Source organism: Mytilus californianus, unplaced genomic scaffold (assembly GCF_021869535.1).
Source record: "Mytilus californianus isolate M0D057914Y unplaced genomic scaffold, xbMytCali1.0.p SCAF_1, whole genome shotgun sequence".
Lineage (NCBI taxonomy): Eukaryota > Metazoa > Mollusca > Bivalvia > Mytilida > Mytilidae > Mytilus > Mytilus californianus.
The window spans coordinates 116,751,134-116,777,306 of NW_026262581.1; the positions used below are offsets into that span (position 1 = coordinate 116,751,134).

The 26,173-nt window shown below is 33.3% G+C and overlaps 1 protein-coding gene across 2 annotated transcripts; it reads right to left on the minus strand.

Moving 5' to 3' along the window:
• Nucleotides 1-1,689: 1,689 nt before the first annotated feature.
• Nucleotides 1,690-18,686, minus strand: LOC127731739 (eukaryotic translation initiation factor 2 subunit 1-like). Of its 2 annotated transcripts, none has more exons than XM_052240585.1 (8): nucleotides 18,623-18,686; nucleotides 13,810-14,056; nucleotides 10,602-10,681; nucleotides 7,772-7,920; nucleotides 7,208-7,314; nucleotides 5,547-5,644; nucleotides 4,616-4,759; nucleotides 1,690-2,215 (listed from the first exon to the last, which is right to left on the minus strand). In XM_052240585.1, exons 2-8 carry the CDS (start codon nucleotides 14,045-14,047, stop codon nucleotides 2,048-2,050), a joined length of 984 nt encoding a protein of 327 aa, XP_052096545.1. In that variant the 5' UTR covers nucleotides 14,048-14,056; nucleotides 18,623-18,686; the 3' UTR covers nucleotides 1,690-2,047. The 2 variants fall into 2 exon arrangements, with proteins under 2 accessions (XP_052096545.1, XP_052096538.1); XM_052240578.1 differs by lacking the exon at nucleotides 18,623-18,686 and adding an exon at nucleotides 18,043-18,185.
• Nucleotides 18,687-26,173: the final 7,487 nt, after the last annotated feature.

A 26,173-nucleotide genomic window follows, 5' to 3' on the forward strand; every position in this document is an offset into this window, starting at 1 on the left:
TTTAATAACTTTCTTAAACTATCCTGGATTTCTACCAAACTTGGACAGAAGCTTGTTTATGATCATAAGATAGTACCCAGAAGTTAATATTGTAAAAATAAAATTCCATTTTTTCCGTATTTTACTTATAAATGGACTTAGTTTTTCTGCCAGGAAATATTACATTCACTCTGTGGTTAAAGTTTTTAAAATTTTAATAACTTTCTTAAACTATCCTGGGTTTGTACCTATCTTGGACAGAAGCTTGTTTATGATCATAAGATATTATTCAGAAGTAAATTTTGTAAGAAAATAAATCCATTTTTTCCTTATTTTACTTTTAAATGGACTTAGATTTTCTGCCAGGAAACAACACATTCACTCTGTGGTTAAAGTTTTTAAAATTTTAATAACTTTCTTATACTATTTTGGATTTGTACCAAACTTGGACAGAAGCTTGTTTATGATCAAAAGCTAGTATCTAGAAGGAAATTTTGTAAAAAAATTAATCTATTTTTTCCGTATTTTACTTTTAAATGGACTTAGTTTTTCTGCCGGGAAACATTACATTCACTCTGTGGTTAAAGTTTTTAAAATTTTAATAACTTTCTTAAACTATCCTGGGTTTGTACCAAACTTGGACAGAAGCTTGTTTATGATCATAAGATATTATTCAAAAGTTAATATTGTAAAAATAAAATTCCATTTTTTCCGTATTTTACTTATAAATGGACTTAGTTTTTCTGCCGGGAAATATTACATTCATTCTATGGTTAAAAGTTTTTAAAATTTTAATAACTTTCTTAAACTATCCTGGGTTTTTACCAAACTTGGACAGAAGCTTGTTTATGATCATAAATATTATTCAGAAGTAAATTTTGTAAAAAATAAATCCATTTTTTCCTTATTTTACTTTTAAATGGACTTAGATTTTCTGCCAGGAAACAACACATTCACTCTGTGGTTAAAGTTTTTAAAATTTTAATAACTTTCTTATACTATTTTGGATTTGTTTCAAACTTTGACAAAAGCTTGTTTATGATCAAATGCTAGTATCTAGAAGGAAATTTTGTTTTCTTCCAGATAAAATTACATTCAGTCTGCAGTTAAAGTTTTTAAACATTTATTTGATTCATAAACTATCCTGGATTTTTACCAAACTTGGACTGAAGCTTCTTACAATCAAAAGATAGTATCAAGTGGAATATTTTTATTGATTTACTTCCTCATTTTTGACGAGCCTGCGATTAACGGAAAAAGTAGGCGAGACACTGGGTTCCGCAGAACCCTTACGAATTTTTATATGTAATTAGTGAAGTATCTTCCATGAAAAAAGATGTAAGCATGTATTTCCTACATTTCTATGTACAACTTCCCAGTGTATTTATCTTTTATTTGATCTGAAACACTCATCTCCCATGAAAAAAGATGTTTGCATGTATTTCCTACATTTCTATGTACAACTTCCCAGTGTATTTATCTTTTATTTGATCTGAAACACTCACCCACAAAAATCAGGTGTTAATAACAACAAGATGAAGGTTATCAATGATGCCCTTATACTCAAAGTCAATTAAATCACATCAATGGCACCCAAGGCCATATCGAATTTTGGGACTACACCATTTCTACCAAAGTTGGGTTTTTTTACACTAAAATGAATTTGAATCATTATAAACAGTAAATTTAATTACAACAGAAGGAAAGAGGTTATACTGATTAATGTTTTACTATATAAACTTTATAGTACAGGCATTTACAAAGAATTGCAAGATCTTTCATTAAGTCAAGTTATTAAAACATATTTCACAAAATCAAATTACATACATTTAATGAAATAAATATATTATAAATGTACAAGAAATGTACAAATTCACCTTTTTAATACTACTCTCATCGTAACTAGTAGCAAACAGTATTGGTCCATTTTAAAGATTGAACCCAGCTTTTCACTATCAACTAAGGTCTTTCAACAGAAGGTGTCTTCACTGATTCAATAAATCTTAACATTTACAGATCAATGTATATTATACAGGTGTACAAATTATTTGAGAAATGTTTTTGAAAGTTACTCCACATCGGCAGCTTTATCTTTATCTTCATCATCATCATCACCATCTGTGCCATTCTGTTCTCCCTCGGAATCTTCATCTCCACTGATCTCACGATTTTCCTCTTCCAATCGTTGCATTTGTTTTGCTAACTCAACTTCATCAGTATCTGATACAAAACGAGGCTGCAAATAAAAAGGAACAATGATTGCAAAGGAAATGTGTTACCAAATAATAATAAAATGCTCCGCTGGGGCGCAGCTTGATACGACTGCAGAGGTCGAACCCTGAACAGTTGGGGCAAGTATGGACACAACATTCAAGCTTGATACAGCACTGAATTTGGATTGTAATTAAATATTTGACACAGCATAGGTTTCTGACACAGAATGAATGTGGTCTAAGAACTTAAAAATTTTTAATTTACCTATTCAAACCATATCATTAATATTTGCTTTTATATATAAATCAGAAATAACCAATTTAAAATGGAAAATTTTACAGAAAAAAAGGGGAAAAAAATCCCCCCCACCCAAATTTTTTGAACCCCCTTATGATTCATCACCCCCAAACTCAATCCCAGCCATCCCTTTGTGGTATGGTACTTTGCAGTACAATTTCAGAGAGATCCATACACTTGAACACAAGTTATTGTCTGGAAACTAGAACTAGAGGCTCTCAAGAGCCTGTGTCGCTTACCTGATTCTACTTTGGTTTTGGAAATCATGTAAAAATAGATTAAAATCATAACAGATACCCTAATAATGAGTGAGGCCAAATTTGGTTTAATATTGGTCCTGTAATTTAATAAAAAATCCTGGTGGCCACCTTGAACAGTAAATCGGCAACAAAGTAGCAACACTTAATCAGCACCTCATAAGAAACATTTATTCCATGTTTTGGTTTCATTCCATTCAGTGCACCTCTAGAAGAAGCATTTGTATGTATTTCCCATAGGGTCTTATGTTAAAGGAAGTCCCCCCATTGGCGGCCATCATGGATGAAGGATCAGCTTCAAAGTAACAAAACTTAGTCAGCACCTCATAAGGAACATTCATGCCATGTTTGGTTTCAATCCATTCAGTATGTGGTTCTCTAAAAGAAGACATTTGTATGTATTGTCCATAGGGTCCTTTGTTAAACATTGTCCCCATCTGGCAGCCATCATGGATGAAGGATCAGCTTCAAAGTAACAACACTCGGTCAGCACCTCATAAGAAACATTCATGCCATGTTTGGTTCTCTAAAAGAAGACATTTGTATGTATTTCCCATAGGGTCCTATGTTAAACTAAGTCCCCCGCTGGCGGCCATCTTGGATGATGGATCCGCTACAAAGTAACAACACTTGGTCAGCACCTCATAAGGAACATTCATGCCATGTTTGGTTTCATTCCATTCAGTGGTTCTCTAGAAGAAGTTCAAAATGTAAAAAGTTAACGCCGACGACGAACGACGGACGCCAAGTGATGAGAAAAGCTCACTTGGCCCTTCAGGCCAGGTGAGCTAAAAATGCTTGTTTTTTGGCCCCTTTTTGGCCCCAAATTCCTAAACATTTATGGCAATTACCCCCAAACTCAAACCCAGCTTTCCCTTTGTGATATGGAACCTTGTGGTACAATGTCAGAGAGATCCATACACTAACACACAAGTTATGTCTGGAAGTTACAAAAAAGCTTATTTTTGGCCCCTTTTTGACCCCTAATTCCTTAACTGTTGGTACCATAACCCCCAAAATCAATCCCCACCTTCCTTTTGTGATATTGAACCTTATGGTAAAATTTCATAGAGATCCACTCACTTAAACTAAAGTTAGAGTGCGAAAACCAATGTGTCTTCGGACTACGACAACAACAACAACGACGACTACGACGACGACGCCAACGTCATACCAATATACGACCGCAAATTTTTTTTGCGGTCGTATAAAAACACAGCTGAAAGATTTCATGATAGTTCAGCAGTCTAAAATGATTTTATAAGATTAAAATACCTTCTTTGAAACTCAAACACTGTGTTTTAATTGAGACAGGCATATACAAGAAACATTTTTTTTTTTTAGTTAAAAGGAGTAATGGACCAAATCAGAACTTCAGCTTCCATCCTCATACATTTCTTTGTGTAGTCTTAGCATCCTAATAAATGATGTTTAGACCAATTAGAATGTTGAAAACTGATGTTCCCTTAATGAATCACCATTTCTTCATATGGACTTACCCTGTTTGAATTTGCCTTGGAGTTTGGTATTTTTGTTATACTTTTTTATAATCTTGTCAATTTTCGCAATTTTAACGCATACACCTTTCATGCAGAAATAAATATCACAAAAAATCCCCTGCGTGAAAGTTTTATCTTTTACGTTATTATGTCAAAAAATAAAATAGAAAGAGTACTTGAAAAAGCAATTCAGAGACTTCATTGAGAACCAAATTTAAATTTACTTGGTGTAACCAGCAAAAATATTGGCCACATTCTAAAAGACTTTTTATGTGTACAGAAAATTTGCTCAAGTTGTTCAACAACAAAAATTCAACAGACCAGTTGGGCTATGAAAAATGTATGGGCAAGACTATATTTGTACTCTACCTGTTGCTGAATATTGAAGATTCCTCCTGCTTCTTCTATGTCTTCTTTAATAGTAGCTATAGCTTTATTTAACAAGGCCATGCCCTCTGTTCTCTCTAATGTAGAAGTAGTCATTACATACAATGGTGGAGCTATCAGATTTATCTGAAACAGAAAAAATCTTTATTTAACATGAGGCTATACAGTCTGCTCTTTGACTTTCTCATAATATAATCATAAATGAAAGAACCTTAGTGAGCACGCTCACATACCCCATGTCCCCACATTGTCATTGGAGAAATAAAATAAGTGTAAGAAAAAAAAATTGTAGCAGAAAAAAAAATTGAATCATAATTTCCTGTCAATATGCACATCTACATAGTATGTCCTTATTATCTACACAGTTTCATGAAATTCTGTTGTGTGGTTTGAGAGGAGTTGCAATGACAAAAGGCATCCCTTTTGAGAGCTGATTTTTAAAGTCTATATCACTGTTTTACTGATACACCACTATTCCAGGTTAGTGGAAGGTCTTGGAAATGTTTAACAAGACATTTAAAAATAATCAAATTTTTAAGGCAATTAAGGGGCCTCTTGAATCTAAAAAAAAAACCATCATAATCAAACTTGACCTGCATTCATACTTTAAAATGGTGTGTGTTCAAATTTCAAAAGAGTCAAGTAAAGTGGTACTTTCATTATTATCCGGAAACAGAAAAAGAAATTTTTATAAGGTAACTAAGGACATAACTCTTGAACAGTAATTTTTAAACCATTAAATCGAACTTTTCTCAACTTATCAACATTCCCAAGAACTATGGAATTTATAGGATATTTTTCAGATGTACTGTTTTAGTAAGTGTACAAATATATAAAATTTTGTCCATATCACACAGTCTGACAGTCCAGTGACAGACCTTATAAATCAATGATCTTATATATTGCTTCATACCTTAATTGGCATACTTTCTGTAGATAATGCTAGACCTTTCTTCAACGCTCTCTTTACTGCATCAACACCTTCATAATTTGTACATGCTACTTCAATATCTGAAAATTAAAGTTTAGTTACTAATAAAGAATACTGTTACTTCCATTTGTGTCAACTTAAATACAATTTCTTCTATTTCAAGTGTGCCAAGTGATAAAACAGACATTCTAACAGGACGTTCTTCAAACGCTTTGAGTACACACCCGTGTATTGTTTGGGCTGTTCCGATCGTACTCCCGCGTCATATGCTTTTTTATGAATGAGCTACCCGACGTCATAGAACAATGATGTAAGAATATAAGCATTTTACGGGAAAATACACGCTTGTGAAACCGAAAATCATCACAAGAAGAAAACGTAAACAAACGATGCTAAAATGTGTTATATAAGCCATTTTTTGTATACATATAAGACATATCTAAATATGTTATTGTAAATAGTTTAAGCATGTCATTTATTCAGTTTGCTCTGGTCTTTTACGTCAATTTAATAGTGCGTTTATTTATGGGAACAGCAAATAATGCCTTCATCTAGAGCGCTTCGATCCAAAACAATTGCTGTATTTGTCCTATTAGAATCGAAATAATTCATGGGGGCTTGAATATATCGTGATTTTACCACGGGTTGTCCCTTCATGCCGATATTATACCCCTCGCTATCGCTCAGGGTAAAATATTTGTCATAAAGGGCCAACCTGTGGTAAAATCACGATATATTCAAGCCCCCATGAATTATTTCTTAAATATTGACCAACACAAAATTTGAACTGTATCCTCATACATTATAAGTTTACAAAGTGTTAATTCAGACAATATTGACCAAGACAAAATTTAAACTGTATCCTCATACATTATAAGTTTACAAAGTGATAAAACAGACAATATTGACCAACACAAAATTTAAAACTGTATCCTCATACATTATAAGTTTACAAAGTGATAAAACAGACAATATTGACCAACACAAAATTTGAACTGTATCCTCATACATTATAAGTTTACAAAGTGATAAAACAGACAATATTGACCAACACAAAATTTGAACTGTATCCTCATACATTATAAGTTTACAAAGCGATAAAACATTGTCAATGTAAACATCAACGTCGTCATAGGCAAAATAGCGATAAACAGATTATCATTGGTCAACTCAACTCGATTGCTTTGCTCACTTTCGCTGTACCTGCTCAAGCGAGAAAATCAATCTTGTTGAGATGACCAACGATAATCTATAAATAGCACAAAATATCTTTAGTCAACTAAAAGCCTATCTTAAATAAAGGACCTCAGACATTAAGCAATCTACAATCAAATATTTTTGTTCTGAATATATATTGCAGTTCCATACAAATGGTTAAGATATTACAATATACTACAAGAATTTTTTTACCTTAAAAATACATTTTTTTACCTTAAAATACATTTTATGAGATCTTGTCTTATAAAGCATATTACATACAAAATACATTAAACAAGAAATAAAAGCAGTATGCAAATAGATTCTCAATAGATTCCATAAAATAACATGGTTCAAAATCCCACAAGTAAATAGTAAAAATAATGCATTTCATAAAACAGATAACATCAAGTTGGAACCGAGAAACACACAGTAATTTGTCTTACCTGCTCTGATTTTAACAGCTTGTGGAGTTAATCTTCTTTTGATGTTGTCTATTAAAACTTCCTTTGTTTCATCATCAATATCACATTCGTCTAATATTTCAGGATTTCTATCAAAAAAAGAGGCACAAATCAACAAAATTATCCTGCAATACATGTGATCATATATCTCAGTTGTGTATTCACCATAAAAATCCAGTTTTATCATTACATATTGACGTTCCATTACTGACCTTTAAACATGTTGATTCATTGTAGGTTGATTTGTACTAAGTGTCAAATATTTTATGTATATCAACATTTTAACATGTCAATTGTTAAGGTCTATAATGTGGGTGAACCTGAAGAAAGGGTGGATAATTTTAACTGACATAAGACAAAAAATTAATGTCAAAATTTAAACCTTAGAACTTGTCACTTACTGTCCCTAACTAAGGGTTGACAATCAGTTTTTTTACATACTGACAGCAAGGAGATTTCCAACATGTCTATTAGAAGTAACATCTTAATCGAGCAATATGTGATTTGCAAACAAGACAAAATTTTCTCAGTTTTGATCTAACTTACGTGACAGCATGTTTAAATGCTTCATATGCTGCACCAGGTTTTTTGTATTTTTCATCAAAGTACCAAGCTGTCTTTTTATATAAATCTTCAAGCTGTTCACTGGTGGAATATTTCATTAATTCTCCTACATGTCGTAAAATACTGTTTACCTAGAACAATTTAAATAACAATCATAGGCTATATACAGCATTAATTTTCCTTACATGATGTAAAATACTTTTCAACAAATGTAAACTATTTTTTCCACATACAAATACTTGAATACCTAAATATGTTATTGTTAAGAAATAATGCATAAAGGTGAACTATGACATTACATATAATTTATAAATCTAAAGAAAGGACATGGTGATAATGGTCTTGCTCAACCTTATTTTTTTCACTGAAATTAGAACTTTCTTTAATCTGAAGATTTTCGATTATGACTCAGACTGCAATGTTAAGCGGTAGCCCGAAGCCCCTGTCTAGTAAAAATCTCATTGGACTAGTGCAGAAGCATTGGTGATTGCCCAATTGGTCTAGTGAACATCTGTGAGTGTTTGTAAACTTGCACCTGGTATTTTTGTAAATCTGTGAGAACAAGTAACAAAAATAAACTGCTTGGCTCGCAGAGGTCCAACCTTGAACAGTTGGGGCAAAAATGGACACAATATTCAAGCTTGATTCAGGTATGAATTTGGATTGTAATTAAATATTTGACATATTATAGGTTTCTGAATAAATGTAGTCAAAGAACTTGAAATTGGTTATATGAATTGAATTTATATTCAATTAAATATTTCTTGCTGTTGTGCAATACTTAGTATATTTGTTGTCAGACTATAAACAAATAAAGTTCAATTAATTCTCAATGTCATATCAGAAATTTATGAAAATCAATAGATATAAACAATTCACCAAAGTTTCATGAGAATTGGTGACAGCATTTTTGAGTTATTGTCAGAAAACTGGAAAATCACCCCTTTTTTTAATGAATAAAACCCCATAACTCAGAAATGTAAAATGTAAAATTTATAAAAATCTAAAGGGAGCTTACATCAATACATACAAACAATTCACCAAAGTTTCATAAGAATTGCTGAAAGCATTTTTGATTTTTTGTCCGAAAACTGGAAAATCCCCCCTTTTTTTATGAATAAAACCCTGTAACTCGGAAACGTAAAATCTAAAATTTATAAAAATCAAAAGGGAGCTCATGTCAATAAATATAAACAATTCACTACAATTTCTTGCAAGTTGGTGAAAGCATTCTTGACTTATTGTCCGAAAACTGGAAAATCCCCCTTTTTTTAATGAATAAAACCCCATAACTCGCAAACTTAAAATCTAAATTTTATAAAAAACGAAAGGGAGCTCACGTCAATAGATATAAACAATTCACCAAAGTTTTATGCAAATTGGTGAAAGCATTTTTGAGTTAATGTCCGACATGTTGACGACGGACAGACGGACGGACAGACGGACGGACGGACAGACGGACAACGGTATACCATAATACGTCCCATAAACGGGCATATAAAAATGTTGCCAACCTTGTTTTCATTCTTTTACTGTTATCGCTAAATTATTATATACGGTTTCTCTTACTTCTAATCAAAGGATACCAGTCGTCAAAGTGATATACCTAATTACCAACGAAATCGAGAACGAGGCTCAACCATGTGCTAGTCATAAACACAATCTATAAATACCACTCAATGTAAACAAATAATCGTGGCTTCAATGCTGAAATGAACACAAGGGGCTATCCCAGGTAAAACATTGAAAAAGCCTCAACAACACTCTTGAAGAAGTTTCAAGTTTAAAAAAAAAAATACTTGGAAAAACGATCTAGGCTTTTTCAACAATATTAATGGAAGTGACAATAAACAGGTTGGGGACATCCAATAATTAGGGAACTATTCCCCAAATAAGTAACAATCTCTCAGTTGAGAATTAGTTAACTAGTGTTAAAAATGTTAATTTTTTCGCTGAGTCTTTTTACTTAAAATGGCACAAGTTTATAGAAAATGGAACAATTTTTGCAAAAGAACTATATTATTATTTTGAATTTTAAAATAGTTTTTAGTCTTGAAAATTGTCAACATTAAAAAGTTTTCATAGGCTTGTAACTGTTTAGAAACACAGTTTAGAACTAATCATCCTTTGGAAAAGTTGTTTTTATCATGAAAATGTGTCATTTTAAGTATAAAATATAAATTATAAAAAAAGGTTTTTATCATTAGATAAATGTCCTCATTTAAGGGATTTTTACACTTTGGGGAACTGTTTCCCATTTGGAGGGTTGTCCTCAACCTAATAAATATATATACAATTCATTTAAATCTTATATTTCTCTTGAAAATTTTCGGTCTTGTGAAAATTTGTTGGTCTAGTAGACATAACATGGTCACTAGCCCAATAATCTAGCTGCCAAAAAAGTTTTGGACCAGACTGTTATGTTGGCATTAAATCTAAAATAGTACAAAACTAAAACAAGTAGTTCAGTAGTAATTACATCACAGACCAGCATCAAATAAGGAGCCTATGCAGAAACCAAAAAGATGATTTTATACATTGTTTGTCTACATGAAAAACACCTCTTCTATAAATATTTGTTTGTGGTTCTTACATGAGATTGATATTCCACACTCAGGCTGCATATTTAAACTAAGCCAATTTATACTATCTTAGAACAAAATCACATTAAGACCTTACAGGTAAAACTTTGCACATACATATATAGCTAGCAGATTAATTATTAATCTTGTTTTCAATGTTCTTTTGAAATTTCTCTTTTAAATCAGATACAAATTTTTAAAATGATTCCACAAACTTTTATTTCACTTACTGCTTTAGCTTTTGCAAATTTCTCTTCACATTTACATACTTCCTCAGGTGAAACTCTTCTCTTTGATAAATCTATATATCCTGAAAAACCAAATGTTGTACATCTACATATGTGTTTTGCATAAATCAGAGAAATGTTGGTTCATAGTTTTTTCAGGTCTTTATTAATTATATGGACATGTTGAAACTAATATACTGTCATCTCATTGAAGTGGGGTTTTAACAACAAATACGATTAATTAAGTGATGGCTGTTTAAAACCCTGAAACAAATACTACACACAATCTAGGATGTAACCTAGTATGTTTATGTGATATGAAGATACAAGCTGTTTTATACTAGTTCAAAACACTGACATGACGAGTCGTGTTTCAAAAGTGCCTGCTCGGAGTGTAATTTTTACAGTAGAAGTTCAATTCAATGTGATTATTTATTGGCTGCAATTTGAATAAACTGATTCTGTTGTATGTTTTCAATTAATGAATAACCAACCCAAATATAGAATTATTAGCATCACCACCTAATCAACACTTTTTTACACATGTTCTTGTACTTGTGGCAAACCATTATATTCTGAAATTTTATTTATTTGAAAAAGTAGCAAATACCAATCATAAAGTCTTTAGTTTTGCTTTGACAGGGACTGAAATAATGCATGGAATGCCAGCAGCTTCCATAACACAGATGAAACAGTCCAGCAAACGTAAGCACATTTCACATTTTGAATGTTCCATAATGAAATAAATGGGGAATGTGTCCATGGGACACAGATGATGCCCCCGCTTGCATATAACATTATAAATGGATATAACTCAAGAACTGTAAAAGTGACGCTACCCAAATTTGTACTTGATCTGAGTTTTGTGGTAATAAGCATTGTGCATAAGTTTCATAACATTTGGTTGAGGCAAACTAAAGTTGAGAACAGAAACAAATATTTCAGGAATTTTTCAATTTATAAAGGGGCATAACTCTAAAACAGAAAAAGTGACGCCACCAAAATTCACACTTGATCTGTGTTTTGTGGTAATAAACATTGTGTATAAGTTTCATAACATTTGGTTGAGGCAAACTAAAGTTAGAGAATGGAAACCAATTTTGGGACGTACGTACGTACAGACGGACAAGGGTAAAACTTAATGCCCCCTCCCCTCTGCTACGGCAGGGGCATAAAAAGCCTCTTTTATAGGTTCTTTGTATCATTTGTTTGAGTTACATCTTTTTATTTTTTGAACATTCTTGGCAGTATGGAAAAAACCAAATTGTGACTTTTGATCAGAAAATATGTTGTTTAAAAGGGCATAGCTGTCAAATTCTTGTTCATCGATTTGACTAAAATTCCCATATTTTATTCATAACATACTAAAACGTATATCCAAATCATAAAAAGTCTAAAATAAACAATTTACAATGCATGGACTTGATAATATGTATCAGCATCTCGTGTGAATTTTAGTCTAGACGCCATCTAATTAACCATCGAGGTGACCTCGAAAGACTGCCGACGGTCATATAACTAGATATAAACAGAAATATAGATACAAATAGATAGCAAACACATGCAATTAGATTTTTCTAGGTCTGTTTGATTTCATATTATAGGTAAAAATAAATTGCTTCGCCGAGTGCAGCTGGATACGACCGCAGAGGTCCAACCCTGAACAGTTGGGGCAAAAATGGACACAATATTCAAGCTTGATACAGGTCTGAATTTGGATTGTAATTAAATATTTGACACATAATAGGTTTCTGACACAGAATAACTGTAGTCAAAGAACTTAGAATTATATTCAATTTTTTGCTTTTGAGCAATACACTATGTTGTTGCAAATTGACCCCCCCCCCCCCCCAAAAAAAAAAAATTACCCCCTTTTTTTTTGCTTTTATGCAATACACTATGCTGTTGCGAATTGAACCCCCCTTTTTTTTGGCAAACAAAAAATATGTTTACCCCCGCCCCCCATGGTCATAATCTCAATTCAAATTTCCAATGGAGTTTGCAACCATAATTACCCATTTAAATACATCATAAAAGTCTTAAAGAGTAACTAAAACGCTTATAGTAAGTTATTTTCATTTTATAGTACTAAATAAACGTATAAAAACGCAAAAAACCCGATGAAATTTGGTCACGGAGAAAATGACATACATAATCATGGCTAAAATTAATATTCCTTAATCAGCATTTTTAAATAGTAACTTCTAAAAATAAATCACCTCAAGACAATACCACATTTCTTTATACATAATTTAAAAGTAGTGTAAGGGATGTAATCCAAACATAGCATTGTACTTTTTTTTAATTGTCCATTAACCAGGAAACCCTTGTTTTTGCCCCTTTTTTGCCCCTAATTCCTAAACGGTTTGAGCCATAACCCCCCAAAGCCAATCCTAACCATCCCTTTGTGGCATGGAAACTTGTGGTATAATTTAAGAGAGATCCCTACACCGTTCCACAAGTTATTGTCTGGAAACTAGAAAATGCTTATTTGGGCCCCTTTTTGGCCCCTGTTCCTAAACTGTTAGGACTTTAACCCCCAATTAATCCCAACCTTCCTTTTGTGGTTATAAACCTTGTGTTTAAATTTCACAGATTTCTATTTACATTTACTAAAGTTATTGTCCGGAAACCAAATGTCTTAAGAGGACGCTGACGACATGATACTAATATATGACCGCAAATTTTTTTGCAATCGTATAAAAATATGTTAATCATCTCTTTTACCTGTAAAAGAATGAGTTTTTGTTGATTGAATCAGTCAATCAAATGGTTTACCCTTATTTCACTCTCAATGTTGATATTCTTTTCCTTTTAATAGCTGAACACGCCTAGTTCATGCGCAACCCATCTGTAGCTGCCGGTATATGTTTTCAATTTCTCTAGCAAGTGAATAATTCATCAGCCATGTTTCTTAGCTTATTTTACAAAATTTTACCAAACTGGCTGCTAAAAGCAAATTATTATTTCACTATTTCACTTCCATTAATGATTCAACAAAAAAAATCATATTTTAATTTTTTTTATATCTTGTAGCTAATGCCCCTTTAAAGGATTTCTGAAAAATCTACTGAATTCAGTTAATTTCAGATTTCCATGACAATCACACCTTTAATTGCTTACGTCCATGTCATTGGTGGATAATTGTCTCTTTGGCAATCATATCACATCTCTTTATTTTTAAAATGAACATTCTAATTGTCTTACAAACCTTTGTCTTTGTCTACTCTGATTACAACTACACATTCACTCCTCCCAACTCTGATTAATTTGTTGATAGAACGGATACGTCGACGAGACAATTCACTCAACAATATCATTCCTTCAATATTGTTATATTCAAGGAGATGAACATATGCTCCCATTTCTGCTATAGACCTGACATTAACCATAACAACATCCTCTACTTCTGGGTACTTATTACCATAAAATCTACACGTAAGAACCATTGTTTATATCTGTAATAAAAGAAAAACAGTTACAATGCATATATTTTCTACCATGATTTAAATTCTTTATGTGACGGAGTTCAGATAAACCTTTAAAAAATAATAAGGTTTTGAACATTCTGATTGAATACTGGTATTGAAGGATGAACACACAATGTTCTTGGAGGCAAGGACTGTAGCTGGTTTTAATAGTGTTGGTATTTTTTATTAATGTTAATGGACTCTCAAAGTTGCTCAAGCTATAACTAAAGGAGAGATTGGTGCAGTTTAATGTTCAAAGTCTGACAATACTAATGTGATAACAGAATATTGAAACCCAATGAAAGATAGTCAATTCATACAACAATTAATTCATACAACAATCAAGATCCTTTTGAATTTTTGAGATTCTTTATTCAAAAAAATCAAACCCTCCTAATACATTCTGATAACAAATAACTTATTTGAAAATTCATTTGTTTGCATTGGCACCAAGTTCTATGGTTTTAAAAAGAATAAACTGCTTCGCCCGAGCGCAGCTGGATACGACCGCAGAGGTCCAACCCTGAACAGTTGGGGCAAAAATGGACACAATATTCAAGCTTGATACAGGACTGAATTTGGATTGTAATTAAACATTTGACACATGATAGGTTTCTAACACAGAATAAATGTAGTCAAAGAACTTGAAATTGGTTATATGATATCACCCCCAAAAACAATCCCAACCTTCCTTTTGTAGTATTGAACCGTTTGGTTAAATTTCATAGAGATTCATACACTTTAGTAACTAAAGTTATTATCCGGAAACCAAATGTCTTTGGACGACGACGTGATAGCATTATACGAACGCAAATTTTTTGCGGTCGTATAAAAAGGAATGAAAAAAAGGTGTGTATAAGTAGACAATAGTCATTCAAATAAAATGAAATAACAGCATCCCAATGCACCCACCGATGCACAGATGTAATGTATCTGTTCAATTGGAATTGCAATAACTACAAACAAAATTTGTGTTGGTTTTCATAATATCCGACAAAAAATGTTGACATGAGATTGCTAACTATGTCTTTTTCCATATAATATTTCTTTCCAGAGGGCATAACTCCTGTAAAAGTAGTTGTTCCACCCTTATTATCAACCATGATATAAGTTTCATAAAAATCCAATGAGAAATGTAGGTGTGAGTGCTTACAATGGAATGTTCAATATAAATTACATTTCAAAGGGACACTGATCCTGTAAAAAAGTTGATCAGCACTGATGACCTAGCTATATATATTACTGATATAATCTTTGATCTAAATTCCATAACTATCCTTCAAGAAATGTAGGCTTCAAAGTGCTTACAATGCAATTTTCCATACAAAATATATTTCCAAGGGGCATAACTCCTTTAAAATTAGTTGATTGGCACTGATTTTTGAAATTTTCTGAAACAATGGAGATATAAACCTTTAAGATATAAACTTCCTAAAAATTTGTTAAGAATGCTACACGAGAGGGCTCACAAGACCAGACAGTCAGACACCCTGAATTTCTATGTTCCCTGGACTGTGCCAGGGGGAAAATCAATAAACATACACACATCCCCATACAACCTTCAACAACAAGCAAGCAAGGACTGAATGTAAGATTTTTCTACTCTATGAAATTAGTATTACGGTACCTGCCCAAAAACAACAAACTAAAATTTGGCCTTGCTGTCCTTGTAATCACTGCAAACTACAAATCTAGAAGCTTAATTTAGCTTGAAGAAATTATTTCAACAGAACAATTTAATTTTGACTGGCAAAAGTAACACCACGGCATTGGTTCACCTTTAAGGAGTTATAATTCTTATATTCATTGTGAATCCCTGGATCTGAAAAAATTCTGCTATGCGGACTGCGCCAATCTTCAGGCCACCAGCGGATTCATAGACCACAAAATATTCCATGTGCGACACATCATCAAAAAAGAAACCAAAATTACTAAGATTTCTGATACCACCCTACATGTATCTATAAATGATAGACAGATACAAAAACACACCACAGGGGTGCCGAACATAAATGAACTATAAATTTACAACCAGGCTGATAAACAGATTAACTACAGCAGACAATCAACAAGTATATATATATATACCAAATAAATTACAAGGGAACGATTTCTGACAATTTTATTTCCTATTAGCGGCGATCAAAATTTTCCCATTGTTACCAACTTGCCAGGAAGCAGTAACCTCCAACAATGGACAGGTTGGGAGAGAAGCCTTGCGAAGTGGTAGGAACCATGGAAAGTTCGTCCATTAGATACCAAGCCTTTAGAACAATGGCATGCACCATATAAAAGAAAAACGAACTCTATTTAAATTTTAAACACACTTTATTTTTCTATATTTATCTTATCTATTTATAACATGCTATTTTCACTTTTCATTGTTTCTCTCACCTTGTCAACACAAATTGTGGCGTCAAATTTATTGTACCACTTTTAGTACTACAGTAATTAATTTCTATATGTAAATTGTCCTGATGATGCCTGCCTAGCAGGCGAAACATGTCGACCTGCTTAATAAAATTGCACTCTTGAAGTGTGCTCAATTTTAATTATTTTGTTTCATAATAGATTACAGTATGTTTTACCTCAAAGCATTATTAATTAGGGACCTGCCGAATGGCGGACGCCCTATAGTGATCAGTCTGTCCGTCCGTCTGTCCGTCCATAACAAATCGTGTCCGCTCTATATCTAGAGAACCGTTATGATTTCAAACTTTATACTTGACATGTATATTAACCAACACCAGAGGGTGTGTCATAATGTATGTACAACTTCCTAGGTCAAAGGTCAAGGTCAAAAACTTTGGTTTTAGTTGACAACCCCATGTCCTATGGTAAAGATCGTGTCCGCTCTATATCTTGGGAACCGTTATGATTTCAAAGTTTATACTTGATATGTATATTAACCAACACCAGAGGGTGTGTCATAATGTATGTACAACTTCCTAGGTCAAAGGTCAAGGTCAAAAACTTTGGTTTTAGTTGAAAACCCCATGTCCTATGGGAAAGATGGTGTCCGCTCTATATCTTGAGAACCGTTATGATTTCAAAGTTTATACTTGATATGTATTTAAACCAACACCAGAGGGTGTTTCATAATTTATGTATAACTTCCTAGGTCAAAGGTCAAGGTCAAAAACTTTGGTTTTAGTTGACAACCCCATGTCCTATGGGAAAGATGGTGTCCGCTCTATATCTTGAGAACCGTTATGATTTCAAAGTTTATACTTGATATGTATTTAAACCAACACCAGAGGGTGTTTCATAATTTATGTACAACTTCCTAGGTCAAAGGTCAAGGTCAAAAACTTTGTTTTCATTTGACAACCCCATGTCCAATGATAAAGATACAAATTTTTTACCACACATTATTCACAGCGGGGCCCACAGAGATGGCTCCCATCTCAATGACATCTAGTTAATACAATATGAATTCAAATATTCTCATCATGCAATCTAAAAGGCAAAGGAATTGTGTGCCTGTCTACTTCTGTCTGTTTGTTTAAGACTTCCATCACACTGTCTCCAATTTTTTTTAAAAGGGATATATTTTCTAACAACAATAAAAAAAGTCCTACTTAAAAACATCATCTCATATTACTTTCTCAAATACACCTAAGTAAGAAATAATAGGGGAAATAGACTTTAATCTACCAGCTGTTTATGGCAAGGATTAAAAAAAACTCTCATAAAAGTACATTGTTTGAAATAATGAGATGTAAAATCATCATTAAGTAGTACATGTATCAATTTTTGAATTGAAACTTAACATTTTTCCATTGTATGTTAATTGTAAGATCATGATGCTTTGATATATTTTGTTAATCAAAACTACCAGAATTTTTTTTCAGAATGTACATTTTTGTGTGTACTCAATAATAAACTTTTATTTAAAAAAATCTGGGCCAAATATTAAAAACAAATTCATGACAAAAAAAAATTATACAATTAATAATATACAGTATTCTCACCAAAAACTTGGTTGTGCAATTGTGCTTCTGAATGTATGAATAAATTCTATAAATATAATCATTTCTGATGCAAGATCTGTTGCTCTGGTTTATTACACACCGAGCTAAGCAGTTGTAGGTTTAAGACTGTCATATTTGACATGTCTAATCACAATATACAGAAATAATTCGTATGCAATGAAGCATTGCATCCTATATTTTAATTGGACAATGTAACATATTTTCAGGGCATTAATACCATGATTGACCTCCCTATTTGAATCTTTTGGTTATTATTGTTCTTGGTTTAACATCTCATTGATGTATACCCCACATTTCCTTTTATTCATATATGCAGGTCTAATGTTGAAGACCATTTATTCTAAATGTCTCTTTGTTATGCGTGTCATCGGGTGGGTGTGACTGGTGTATTTTGAACTCGATTGTAATTACACCTTGACCAGACTGCTAAATTCATAAAATTGACAGACGAAACGTTAATTTATATTGCTTTGACAGAATAGCGTTTTAGCATAAGTGTATGCCAAACAGAGGATGGCTATCTTAAATGACTTCGCATAAGCATTATAGTGTGAATTACATTGATATTATGGTCTTGGGGAAATTTGACACATGTGTTCCGTCTGATGCAAGATATGTTTATCAGAATGTTGTGAAAAACGAATTTAAAATAGTTTATGATTTTGTATGATTTGTGGCTTCTTGTTTCATTTAATGTTATATAAGCATGAATAAACGTAATTTGTATAGCACATGATACACCGTAGAAAAGATATTGAACATTTTACAGTCAAATAGCTTTTAAAAAGACAAAATTCTTTTTATTAGATAAATTTCAGAAATCTTATGGTGAAGTGCTGATTCTTTGTTTTTTAAATGCACTTCGTTTGGTCCCCTTCCGGTTTCAATGTATTTACATGAGTTATGGTCTATTTAAGAACGAATTAACCTAAATTATATGACAAAATCATAGACATTGTTATACTAGGGATAAATAAATTATCAATATGTAAACACAACGAAGAAGATCATTATTGATTGGTGTAACGTGTTTAACGCCACTTTCAGCACTATTCGTGATTTTTAGTGGCAGTCAGTTTTTATTGGTGGAGGAAGCCTGAGTGTCTGAGAGATGCATCGATTTCGGCAGGAATAATGACAATCCTTGTCAATAAAGATTGGAGTCGAGCGCACCTGCCACGTCCGGGATTCGAACTCTCAACCGGCTCACGGTGTTAACAGGCTATTGATACAGTTATTCTTCACACGGTAAAGGATGTTCTCATGAAGCCTGGTTACAAATTTCAGGAAGTTTCTGAGAAAAATGCGACGGAAATAAGCATGGGACGGACGGAAAGATAGGGATGAAACGGGTACCAGGATTGATGATAGATCCGTGTTTTACTCGCTTGGCTTTTAAATGATTAAACATTATATTACTGTTAGTATGTTCTCAGGCGCGGATCCAGAGGTTAAAGCGGGGGGGGGGGGGGGGGGTGAGAAGCATTATTTAACATTAGTTTTCCAAACATTGAATGTACAAAGTTATCCTAAAAAGTCTATTGTTGATTATTTCATCCTGATGTTATAGGCTCTAGCATACTGATCGATCACTGCACTTTTGACAATTTCCGTGCTGATATGAATATGCATTAAAGCAAGGCCACTGAGTCTCTCGCTTGTCGTGGTTGATCGCAAATAGGTCTTTAAGAGTTTGAAAGAGCTGAAAGTCTTGTAATTCTCTTAATAAGGCTGTTTGGTGGTATTCTGTGTTTCCATTCACCATTTACCTTTACCAAATTCTGTGTCCGAGGTTGTGGTCAGTAGCGAACAAAACGCAAAATTTGCAGTAAATTCCGTCGGTAAAGTTAAATAGACAATCCATGGGTAATAGTGCAGTCACGCATATTTGAAACATCTTTTAAACCCGTACATTTCTCGTTTAGGAAAAGGAAAAACAACTATGATAAGTGGTTACCAGTTTTCAATTAGAATGCTATATATATATATATATATATATATACATATCAGCACTAGGTACATATGTGGAAATAAGGTTTGCAATATCCATAGATTCAGCAGGTGTCGCAGCAGTTGCGCAGAATTTAAAAAAAAATAATAAAAAAAATCTTATGGATATTATAGAGTGAGAAAGTATTTTTCTTCAAATCAAGCTACCAGAAAACGTCGTTTTAATTATTAAACAAACAAAGTAATAAAATATAGGATAGCAGCCTTGGATGGTCTAAATTAAATCCTTTGATCCTCTAATTATTTCCCCCAGGCCAATGTATAATTATGACATGTGTGTATTTAACGGAGTGTAGCGACAACGTGTCACCCAATTAAGTGCTCACTGAATATTCAATCTTTAATAAAGATAGCATTAAAAAAAAAGCAATGATTAAGTGATTGTATGCTTTTTGCTAATAAAAAATATTTCAAGATTTTCAAGCGGGGGGGTTTTCCCGAACCCCCCCCCCCCCCCCCCTTAATCCGCTAGTGGTTCTATTATACATTTGCACTACAGATCTATAGATATAAGAAGATGTGGTATGAGTGCCAATGAGACAACTCTCCATCCCAGTTTTAATGTTGTGTTTTTGTTGTGTCGTTGTTCTCCTCTTATATTTGATGCGTTTCCCTCAGTTTTAGTTTGTAACCCGGATTTATTTTTATCTCTATCGATTTATGAGTTTCGAACAGCGGTTTACTACTGTTGCCTTTATTTATTGGCTACACGCGCTGTTCTTATCTATCAAGTCATGAATATTTAATAGCTATGCAGGCGTGTCCAAATCGTATCATACGTGATAATAACCTGCCAGTACCAACTGTTATGATTTCATTAACCAGTATTAAAAAGATAAATATAACACTTTGGAGCTGAACGATAAGTCTGCTCTGCTTATGAAACTTTGATTAGTTAATAAACTTTATACTATTATTGTATTGTATGCTAGATACAATAAAGAAATACAAATATGACAGACAGCAACCAAAGACAACCACTGAATTACAGGCTCCGACTTGGGCCCGGACAGGCACAAAAAGAATGTGACGGGGTAAATTATGTTGGTAAGCGCCCAACCCTCTGTTGTAACAACACATCATAAGAACGAAATACACATGTGTGCATTGTATTATCTTAACATCTATCTTCTTAACCATAATGGAATTTTTTTTTTTAATAAAGCAAACGATGTTTTTGAGTTTTTATGTTTTTGGAATGCTTGTCATTGACGTATATCCTACACCCTTTATTCAACTTAAAGAATTGTCCTTTGAATTCTTCTTCTTGTCTAAACAGACTTCTTAAGAAAGACAGAGATTCTGGTAAAGGTTATCTTGTATTTTCGGAGAATTCGATTCACTCTAAGCGATTTCTAAAACAAGACGGTCTGCATCATAAATCGGTATATTTTCCTTTGGAAATTCATGGTGAAGGACAACTGAAAATTAGGATTTAAAACAAACACCATGACACCATGATTTCAGTTTTGCTAGTGTCATTTCCATTTTTATTTATAGTATTATACACCAGCCTAGTATGTTAGCTTATTTTATTTGACAAAATATGCAAGACCCAATTTTTATTGTGTAGATTTCAACACATGGGTTTGGCATAACTAAGCTAGGTCTCTGGTGGAGAGTTGTCTCATTTGTAATCTTATACCACATCTTCTTATTTTTATATAGAGGCTATACGGAGTCAGTATAATCGATGGATTTTAATGTATCAGAATTTCGTGCGAATTTTAGACTAGTCGTCATCTAATTATCCATCGAGATGACTTCGGAATATTTCCGACGGTCATACAACCCGATATAAACAAATATGAATATACATAAAGAGACAAGCACGTGCTATTGTATAATAGCGATTTTTCTGTTTAATTTCAGGTTCTAGATTAACAAGACCAATACAGGATCTGGACCTGCGTCGCTACATACAATTGATTGAGATAGTTGTAGTTCATGTATACTGGACTCACACAGGAGCATAACAGATCATTCCCTTTCACTGCAGCCAAGAAAAATTTCACGAAAAGTTTCCTTGTACAATGAGTGTTGTCACAAAATTTCAAAATATCGACAAGCAGGAAGTGGCTATACGGCAGATAAAGAGATTGTAGAAGTTTCTCGCTTCAACTCAACATTATCAAGCTGCAGACTTAAAACCAAATCATCCCCTTAAATAGGAGCTGTGAAAACTTTAACGAAACATTTCTTTCGCTGAGACGGACGGACGGAGTCGAGCGGTTACTAGACTTGCTTCCGCCTTCGCATGGCGAAGCGGCAGGTAAAAATAAATGTATATCATCGTTTTACCTGTATACAAAAAAGTCTTTTTGTGGGCCGGATCATTGAACGAAATGGTTTTTCCTGGTGTTTCCCTTGTTTCACTTTTCAATGCTGACATTGTTTCAGTCCTTTAATGAATAAACCACATGTGCAACCTTCTCCCTAAAATAAAGGTCAAATTAAAGGTTGCATGAATACGGATTCAAATGGATGGACTAATTGACCTGCAAGCCAATAATAAAGTAGCGATGGTGTTTTTTTTCATCTTATTTTGACGAAATTGAACCTAACTAACTATATTATAGCAAAATATTATTTCTAAGTTCCGTTTATAAATGTTTGAACCAACAAAAATTCATATTTTAATTTTTAGTCTTATTCGTAGCTAATGCCTTTTAAAATTTAATTCAAAAGAAAGAAACTGTTGTGCGAATTTATTGACCTAGCTACTAACAATAAAACACATATGGCATATTTCATCTACTGATCCAGGGGGTTGGGGGGTTCCGGGGGTTGGAACCCCCCCCCTTTTTGACGATCAATGCTTTTGAATGGGGACATATGGTTGGAACCCCCCTTTATCCTGGGTTGGAACCCCCCCCCCCCCCCCCTTTTAAAAATGGCTCGATCCGCCCTGCAAAACCTTACCTCAACGGACTAAACTGATATGTTTATAATATACGGTCATTTGGACTCAATTGGATAGTTACTTCATTGACAATCATACCACATATCCTTTATTTATTGTGAAATAATGCACACAAATCATTCAATCGGTAATTACGGTCACTTTCATTCAGGTTAAACTGGGAATAGTATACTAACAATATATTATGTCCAAGGGTTAAATAAGCTGTTAGGTGTACCATGATAATTGCCTTCTAAATAGTTCATGGATTGGATCCATGTGGACTAAGGATAGTCTTTTAAAAAAACACGTTGATCCTCTCTATTTCAATATAGTTTATTTTGTTGCATCCCGCTTCGTTGCAGTAACATGCATGGTATTAAATCAATACTGATTTCACGGTTTATCTCCTTCTAGAAATATCAATATATTATGTCCCAGGCTTCTTGAACGCTCGAAATTTCGGAATTTATCTAAGGACAATTTTGCGGATGGAAAAAAGATACTTGTTTCATGTAAGTCAATACCTTCTTCTGTTTGTTTGTTGGAAATGAAGAACGACAATTTCATGGATTGATTGTTTGATGTCTAAGTTTTGGCAGACTCGTTAGCTCAAAGCTTTTCTGAGTATACTCCTTTCCATATGATATAAACACTTATAATACTCATTGCTGCATGCTTCCTTACATGATTAACCGTAAAACTCACGATTGAGAATTTAAATCAATGGTTTCAAGATAACCTACACGATGGAGAGGAGCTGACACCCCACATACCCTGGATTTAGTAATTACAAACGAAGAAGAGATGATTTCAAACTTAGAGTATATGAGCCCGCTTGGAAAAAGCGACCACTGCGTCCTTTCCTTTGATTTTAACTGTAATGTAAATATAAAAAGAACACCAAGAATAGCTAAACTGTATAATCATGGAAATTACAAAGATTTTATTCAAGAGCTAAATAAAACAGACTGGCATGATAAACTCAATGCTGAAATTTCCATTGATAATAATTGGAATTATTTTTTAACCATTTTAAAAGAATTAGAACACAGATTTGTACCAACTAAAACAATGACACAAATAGGAAAAAAGAAAAATGTATTCCGTATAGACAAAAACACGAGAGAGTTGATTAAAAGGATTTTATCTAAAAAAAATCATAACTAAACAAGATCCAGAAACATGAGCTGAATACAACAAAGTCAGAAATCAGGCCAAAACATCAGTCAATAAACAAAAGAAATTATTTGAAAAAGGATTATCTGATAATGCCAAGACAAATCCTAAAGCCATATGGAGTTACATAAAATCCAAATCCAAGACAAGAAAAGGTATAGGTGACCTACACGTTGACTCGGAAGATGTAAAATCTGGAGAAAAAAAACGGATGATAACAAACAAAAAGCTAAAATATTATCAGAGTATTTTACTAGTGTATTTACAAATGAACCCCAAGGCAATATCCAAGAACCTAAACATATCACAATACAAAACAAAATAGAGGAATTAAATATTGGCACTGATTTAGTATTGAAGCACCTTCAGAAAATAAAAACAGATAAATCTCCAGGCCCTGATAACCTACACCCCAGACTGTTTTTTGAAGTCAAGGAATGTATAGTTGAACCACTAGGCATCATTTTTAGCCAATCATTAACCCAAAAAGTAGTCCCAAAAGATTAGAAAAACGCTCTAGTGAGTGCAATCTTCAAAAAAGGGAATAAATTACAAGCAAAAAACTACAGAACAGTAAGCCTTACATCAGTGGTTTGCAAAATCATGTAGAAAATTATAAGAGATATAAAAAAGAAGATGTGGTATTATTGCCAATGAGACAACTCTCCACAAGAGACCAAATGACACAGAAATTAACAACTATAGGTCACCGTACGGCCTTCAACAATGAACAAAGCCCATACCGCACAGTCAGCTATAAAAGGCCCCGAAATGACAATGTAAAACAATATAAACGAGAAAACTAAAGGCCTAATTTATGTACAAAAAATGAACGAAAAACAAATATGTAACATATAAACAAACGACAACCACTGAATAACAGGCTTCTGACTTGGGACAGGCACATACATACAGAATGTGGCGTGGTTAAACATGTTAGCGGGATTCCAACCCTCCCCCTAACCTGGGACAGTGGTGTAACAGTACAACATAAGAACGAACTATAAAAATTAGTTGAAAGAGGCTTAACTCATCAGATGGATAAAAATACAAATACTACAAATACAAGTGGACGTGACCGGGTACTTGTACATCCAAACAACAAAAAGGCACTATATATAAGTACAGATCTGAACATATTAGCTATATGAAAGAAAATAAATTATTTTCAAATAAACAATACGGTTTTATTTCTGGAAGATCAACAACACTACAACTACTAGAGGTAATAGATAAATGGACAGAAGCTATAGATAATGGCCATGAGGTTGATTGCATATACACCGATTTCATGAAAGCCTTTGATAAAGTACCACACAGGCGACTCGTAAAGAAAATTGAGAAATTTGGGATAATAAATCCAATCCTAGACTGGATAACAGATTTTCTGTCATATAGAAAACAAAGAGTTTCAGTGAATGGGGAAACATCAGAGTGGAAAGATGTAACATCTGGAATAACCCAAGGCTCAGTACTAGGCCCCCTGTTATTTGTTCTATACATAAACGACTTGCCAGATTGCGTCACATCGGATGCCTACTGATTAGCGGACGAAACCAAAATCTTTAGAATCATTGAAAACAAAGCAGACCAAGTTATACTGCAAAACGATTTAAAAAATCTTGAACAATGGAGTGATACATGGCTCTTGAAATTCCACCCAGAAAAATGTAAAGATTTAAGTATTAGCAGAGGGGTAAGAGATTACAGCACAACTTACAATCTATTAGGTCATGATATTATCAAATGCAGAGAAGAGAAGGATATTGGAGTAGTTATAGACGAAGATTTAACCTTTGAAAAACACATATGCGAAAAAGTGAACAAAGCTAACTCAATCTTTGCGACAATTAGAAGAACGTTTAAAAATTTAAATGCAAAGATCTTCATACCACTATACAAAACATTGGTGAGAACACACTTAGACTATGCTAGTCAGTATGGGCACCTTTCAAAAAGAAATTCATTGACAAAATCGAAAATGTACAAAAAAGGGCTACACGCCAGATACCTGGATTC